The 7,500-nt window shown below is 37.7% G+C and overlaps 1 protein-coding gene across 3 annotated transcripts in view; it reads right to left on the bottom strand.

The window, feature by feature from the left end:
- LOC143032827 (uncharacterized) overlaps positions 1 to 7,500 on the bottom strand; it is a 144,019-nt gene that overhangs the window by 22,173 nt on the left and 114,346 nt on the right. For all 3 annotated transcript variants that reach the window (XM_076197931.1, XM_076197933.1, XM_076197932.1), the window contains exons 2-3: positions 4,862 to 5,021; positions 43 to 169 (exon numbers count right to left, since the gene is read on the bottom strand). In XM_076197931.1, the coding sequence (XP_076054046.1) occupies positions 43 to 169; positions 4,862 to 5,021 (287 nt within the window). The remainder of the gene's footprint in view (positions 1 to 42; positions 170 to 4,861; positions 5,022 to 7,500) is intronic.

A 7,500-nucleotide genomic window follows, 5' to 3' on the forward strand; every position in this document is an offset into this window, starting at 1 on the left:
GAGAGAGAGAGATTGAGAGAGAGAGAGAGTACTGATACTTGCCAGGGAGTCCATCTCTGGACTTGAGGGCGGACGGAGGTGGTGACCCGATGAAGCGGCCGCTGCTCGTCGTCAGGTCACCTGGGTCGTCCAGATGGTCCAGGTGGTCCAGGTGCTCTAGATGAGGACCCTGGAACAGGAAGAAAAGGAAATTCAGTGGCACTGGTGCAACTAGAATAGGAAGAAGAGGGAATTTAGTGCTCTTATGCAACCAGGCTTACCATTGAAGTTCCATGGACACGTTTTTTTTGTTTTTTTGTTTTTTACAAAAATAATTCTAGTGAAAATGGTAATACTGTACATAGAAAGTATATGAAATGTTTATTAATGAAATGTATATTTGTTTATTATAGGTCAGGTGGGGCAAGTTAATGTGTCCCAAATAGCATGTTGTGCTATCGCCCGCATTGGGAGAAAGAAGAGAGGGTTTGTTTGTGTATGTGTTTGTTCTATGTGGTACACATATACGCACACACACGCGCGCAGGCACACACAGACACACATACACACACACACACACACACACACACAAACACACACACACACACACACACACACACACACACACACACACACACACACACACACACACACACACACACACACACACACACACACACACACACACACACACACACACACACACACACACACACACACACACACACACACACACACACACACACGCACGCACACACACAACACACACACACACACACACACACACACACACACACACACACACACACACACACACACACACACACACACACACACACACACACACACACACACACAACTCTTAAGTCCTTCCATGTCATAAGGTATATGTTGTTTTATTCTGGTAGACAGTAGGTGAGTTTATATATGCATGTATTCATGCATGTATGTATGTATTCTGGTAGACAGTAGGTGAGTTTATATACGCATGCATTCATGTATGTATGTATGAATGTATGTATGTATGTATGTATGTATGTATGTATGTATGTATGTATGTATGTATGTATGTATGTATGTATGAATGTATGTATGTATGTATGTATGTATGTATGTATGTATGTATGTATGTATGTATGTATGTATGTATGTACCTCTATCTAACTGATAAATAGATAGCAATTGTTAGAGACTAAACCTAGGCCTACGTAGTTAAGATGTGAGATTAAAGAATAACATACTACCAAGAACATAATTTATAAGTCCAAACTATTTGTACTAAAAACATATATACATGAAACGTGCAATACACTTAGCTCTGCAGATATTCATACAAAGATTCAGTCCTTCAGAGGTCGAGGGTTATACCCTGGCTACATTAAATCAGCCGTTCACAATGCAACTTCGGTCTTAATTACACGTAGCAGAGATACTATAATGCCTTGCCTTACTGCGTGATTTAGAAAGGAAGGGATTTAAAACAAGGAAACGGAGTTGGGGAGGGGAGGATGGGGGAAGGGGGAAATGGGGGAGGGGGAGAGGGGGAGAGGGAAAGGGAGGAGGGGAGGGGGAAAGGGGGAGGGGAAGGGCAAGGTAGGTTACGCTGGTGAGAGGATCTTAATGTGGGTAGAGGAAGGCGAGGATGGTGAGGAAGCTAGGAGGAGGGGAGCGAGGGGCAGAGACGGAAAAGCAATGAACGTAATAGATGTTGGGACGCTGTTTACCAACGTACCGTTCGGTCTTATGGGGTTTGCAGTGGAGCTCACAAAACGGGTCTTATTTTCGCTGAGAGACAGACCATGGGCTAAATGGGGTCTTGCTTGTGTGAGACTGGTCAGACTGATTGAAGTTCACTCCTAGGCTGATCAATATAACCGTCAGATATTTGCTACTGCAAAATTTGTTAAGTGACAGGTAAGCTCTCTCCCACCTCCCCTACCCCCTCCTCTCTCTTCCTCTCTCTCCCTCTCTCCGTTTCTCCCTTTCCCTCCCTCTCTCTCTCCGTCTCTCCCTCCCCCTCTCTCTCTCCCTCCATCTCTGTCTCTTTCTCTCTCTCTGTCTCCCTCTGTATGTATGTGCGTGCCTGCGTGTGTGTGTGTTTTTTTGTATGTGTGCGTGCGTGTGTATGTGTATGTACGTGCCTATATGTATGTTTTGTGTGTTGTGTTCTGCGTATGTTTTGTATGCTTTGTATATTTTTGTGTGTTTTGTGTGTGTTTTGCGTATTGCGTGTATGTTTTGTGTATTATATGTTGTGTGTATGCTTTATGCATTGTGCGTTTTGTTATATTTTGTGTGTTGTCTGTTGTGTGTATGTTTTAAGTGTTGTGTTTTGTGTTATGTTTTATGTGTGTATATGTGTCTTTGTGTTATGTTTTATGTGTGTGTATTTGTTTTTGTGTTATGTTTTATGTGTGTGTATGTGTCTCTGTGTTATGTTTTGTGTGTGTGTATGTGTCTTTGTGTATGCTCATGTGTACATGTATACTTGCGCAAGCGCGTTTATGTGTGCGTACATCATAATGAAAAAACTGCTACGTAATGAAAGTATCCCACTTCATATTGAGTAGACTAAAACGACCAATTAAAAATAGAGATAGATAGTTCGTAGGTTGGAAACTGATACTCCTTCTGAAATGCAACACTCCTCCAATCTTTTCCAAAACTGAATAAGAACTTCTGTGTGATGAGTTGCTTTCAGTATTTTCTTGTTTCTTTTCCTCTCACATAGTTCTTCATTCACACTTAATTAAAACGCTTTTTACTGTAAATATACTACAGTCACGAAGAAAATATTTGGACACAACTCTGAATTTTACAACGTCAATAAAACTTTTTCTTTTTGTCGAGAATGTGATATGTTTTCCTATGTAGTAATTAGGTTACAGTTAGGTAATTTTTTTTAATAGATGAAAGGTTAATAACAATATATTATAGAATTTGAATTTTGTATAATAAAAAGCCTGGATGTATTAAAGCTTTTGTTTGTGACTGTACAAAGAAGAAATGATAATGTAATATCACAGTTAGGGAAAAATAATCAATGTAACCCACTTTGAGATATTCCTTTTTTTTTAACGAATACATTGAGTTACGTGGAAAAACGAACACCAATAGACCTATTGGTCCTTACAATGCTGCTTCGGTATCTAGCTATTATTTTTTCCTTCCATTTTTAATCTATTTAGAAGTAATTCATTCTAGTCGGGGATCTGTAGCTAAGTAAATGTCGAGACGTCTTTTGAATACCTCTACAGTGGAATAATTGATGATGGATGGTAGATCATTCCATATATTAACAACACGAGTGAAGAAAGAGTGTTTTACCACGAGTGTTTTAAATCCTTTTGCTATGTTGAGGATACTTAATTTCCGTACTCTTAACCCTAAAATCAAATAAGTTAGATTACAGTTAAAGAAATTAGCTTTTCCGGCAAAGCTTTTGGATAAAGCCTTTAGTAAAGGCAAATTATGTCTTTACGAATCGTCAGCTCACGTCATCCCGCAATTTTTAAGGAAAAAATCGATCAAAATACGTTATAATTAATCTCTGTATATACTTCAGCCAATATGCTTACTAAAGGTCAAATTGATACTTTATTCAGCTACATGAATAGCACTTTTAGGAAAGTGTTAGCTGTCCACCAAAGAATTAAAAATGAAAACTGCACAAGAATCTATGAATTGTTTTTTGGATGTTATTTTAAGATAAAAACCTAAATACCAGATAAAAAAAAAAAAAATGATGCACCTAATAGGAAGGAGAGAAAGAAAAACAAATCGGAGCAATGTATATCTGAGTAAATGAATAATAAATAAACAAGGATATATATAGATGAATAAATATATATATGAATAGATAAACAGATCAATAGATAACTAGCTAGGTAAACTAGTAGCTAATCACACAAATTTACTAGCACACAAGTAAACATATACACAAGTGCACTAGTACATGTAGACAAATAGGAGAGTACATAAGTGCAAGGTAGTCCTCTATATAAGAAACTCCGATATAAGCGAATTCGAAGGTACGAGAATGAAAAATGAGAAAAAATATCTATACAAAAGATATATGATTCGATGGTATGAAGAGAATGATGAAAAATTACTAAAACACTGTACAGAGCCAAGTTAACTGCACAAACGCCAGTCTCGCTTCAATATACGAATTATCAGTATACGAAAGTGTTTACAAGTATGTATCCCCTTCGCATATGAAAGATATCCTATATACATATATAATCTTATCTAATTACAAATGTACATTATTACACAAATGCTCAAGTATACCATTACACGCCTACATGTATACACTATCACAAAATTGCAAGTACACAAGTACAGAAATACAATGATACATTATTTCACAAATACACAAATGCATCAATACACTTGGACAAGTACACAAATACATCATTTCACAAGTACGCAGATACACAAATGCTCAAGTAGACAAATGGTAGATAGATCGAAATTTGTATTAGATAGAAGATAATAAAATATTAAAGGGTTGTCGACCACAGTCATTAGCATGAACGGGACCAGTGAACTGTGTCTGTGGAAGACAGATCCTGACTGTTTTCACCACACAGTCCCTAAGGATGGAGGTCGCTTAAAAAGAAAGAAAAAGAAAGAAAGAAAGAAAGAAAAAAGAGTATCTAGGTCGATCGTAATGCCGGTATCACACTATGCGGCGGCCACATTTATTGGCAAATTCAATGATCAAATTACCTGGTGATAGTAAGAACTTTCTATAACGACCACCATCTCCCCCTTAAGTTAAAATACTCTCATAACCTTTCGAGTCTAATGACTCCTAAGGGAGACTTTGCCACGGCCAACAAGCCCCAATGGCAGCGCCGGGGAGTGTGACACTTACCCCTACCAGCGGACTCTTCGGTTTTCTCTCCAGAGGCGGAAGGCTGTGCGGCTTCCGTCTTCTGACTCCCGCTGTTCCTCTTCCTCCTGCTCCAGTGTCGCTTCCACCTCTCGCGTTCCCGTGTGTCTCTTCACCCCCCATTACATTGTTGACTCCTTTCCTGTAATGGGAAAGAAGGTTGAGGTTTGTTTAGGATATATGCAAAAAAAGTTAATGCACTGATACACTACTCGTAGAGTATGTGCCTGTGTGTTCGTGTGTGCATAAGTGTATGTGTGTGTGTGTGTTTGTAAATATATGTGTTTGTGCGTGTTTGTGTGTGTATATGTGTATACATGTGTGTGTAATTGTGTATGTGTTTTCATACATATGTATGTTTTTTCTACGCGTATTCTAACTCATTTCCAAAACAGAATCCCCATTACCATTCGAATAAGATAATTTACATATTTTTCGTGTAGTCCTAATAATAATGAGAAATTCTCTTATCATGCTCTTATCATTAAAAAAATATATATATATTTTTTATTTTCAACTTTTATTTTTGTCACTATGATTCTATGCGAACTCCTTCTTTAAGAAGTCGTCGTTGAACTTGTTTCTCACCCGCCTCCTCCTGAGTCACTTGATGGTGCAGATGAACGCTGGAACAAAACTCTTCGCCGATAAGTACATTTTCCTACTTCGGAACTACTGTACTAAGCTAACCTAAGCTAAGCTAAACTAAACTAAGTTAGCCTAACCTAACTTAAGCTAACCTGACCTGACCTAACCTAATCTAATCTAATCTAACCTAACCTAACCTACACTAACCTACACTGAACTAACCTAACACGAACTAACGTAATTTAAAATACACTAACCTAACCTACCCTAAGCTAAGCTAACCTAATATGACCTAATCTGATCTGACCTGCCCTAACCTAACGTTACCTAATTTACCCTAAGATAAGCTTACCTAACCTGACCTAACCTGATCTGATCTGACCTAACCTAACCTCACCTAACCTCACCTAACCTACCCTAAGCTAACCTAATTTGACCTAGCCTAACCTGCACTTATCTAACCTAACCTAATCTGACTTAACCTAACCTACCCAAAATACTTAACATAATCTGACCTAACCTGATCTAACCTGACTTGAACTAACCTGACCTAATCTAACCCAACCTAACCAACAGTGACCTAACCTAACGTACATTGACCTAGCCTACACTGATCTAACCTAATCTAACTCGACCTAACTTTTGCTATGCTATTAAAAATTAGCACGTCACCTGACCTACGTACAACCAAGATGTCAAAATAGAAGAAGAAGAAGAAGAAGATGAAGAAGAAGAAGATGAAGAAGAAGAAGAAGACGAAGAAGAAGAAGAAAAGGAGAAGAAGAAAAAGAAGAAGAAGAAGAAGAAAAAGAAAAAGAAAAAGAAAAAGAAGAAGAAGAAGAAAAAAGAAGAGGAAAAGAAGAAGGAGAAATAAAAGAAGAAAAAAAGAAGAGGAAAAGAAGAAGAAGAAGAAGAAGAAGAAGAAGAAGAAGAAGAAGAAGAAGAAGAAGAAGAAGAAGAAGAAGAAGAAGAAGAAGAAGAAGAAGAAGAAAGAAAAAGAGAAAGAAAAAAGAAAAGAAGAAAAAGAAAAAGAAGAAAAAGAAAAAAGAACAACAAGGACAGAAAAGAAAAAAAGAAGAAAAAAAAGAGCAGAAAAGAAAACAACAACAACAACAACAACAACAACAACAACAACAACAACAACAACAACAACAACAACAACAACAACAACAACTCAGATTATGTATAATCACACATAATGGTTTGCTTAGGTTAGGTTAGGTTACCAGTTAGTGTATTTTGGACGAAAGACTGTGGGACGGGACATGATGAACTTGGCCAAGTGCCCATCACCATAATAATGTTTTGTCAGCACTAAACAGCGCTTTTATCCATAGGCCTAATATAGCGCCCAAGAGATGGAGTCAGACATAGTAAAGGATAGATCTAAGGAAATAGAATAGGGAAAGTAAAAATGAAAAAGTATTCAATAATATTTTCTAATTCGAGATTAGGCTTAGATTTTAAATGCCTGCTGCGTGACTCTGGTTTGTAGGGGTGTGAATAAAATACTTGAAATATGGACTAAATAAAACTCCATGTGGTTATCATACCAGTGACTATAAAGTACACCATTTAACGGAAGTGGACATAGAACATACATAATATGAACAATATGAATATCTATACAAGAGGTGATACGAGTTTCAACACTGTTTAAGGGGTTATCACTCTGGGCTTCTTTCCTCCAACCTCCGATTAATCGGCTGTACCGGCCACCTTCAGCATTTTTTTTTTTTTACCGAAAATCACTATGGCAAACTATTTTGTTTTCGCAACAAAAATACATAGAATGTCACTTGCTATGCCGGAGGACAATTATATTCCTCAAGAATATATGAGATTCCATCACGAAAGCTGTGGACTGCAAATTTGCTACAACAGTCGGGAAAAAATAGCGTGATAACGCCTCTAGACTATGTGACACTGTACGCTGTATAACAGTGCTCAGTGCTATCTGTGCGGCCTTTGACCTTACAAATGTTTGGTTTTGTTCCCTCACGGTTGCTGCTGATTGCAATTTCCTCCAGATT

Source organism: Oratosquilla oratoria, chromosome 14, assembly GCF_046742065.1.
Source record: "Oratosquilla oratoria isolate Oo_2021 chromosome 14, ASM4674206v1, whole genome shotgun sequence".
Lineage (NCBI taxonomy): Eukaryota > Metazoa > Arthropoda > Malacostraca > Stomatopoda > Squillidae > Oratosquilla > Oratosquilla oratoria.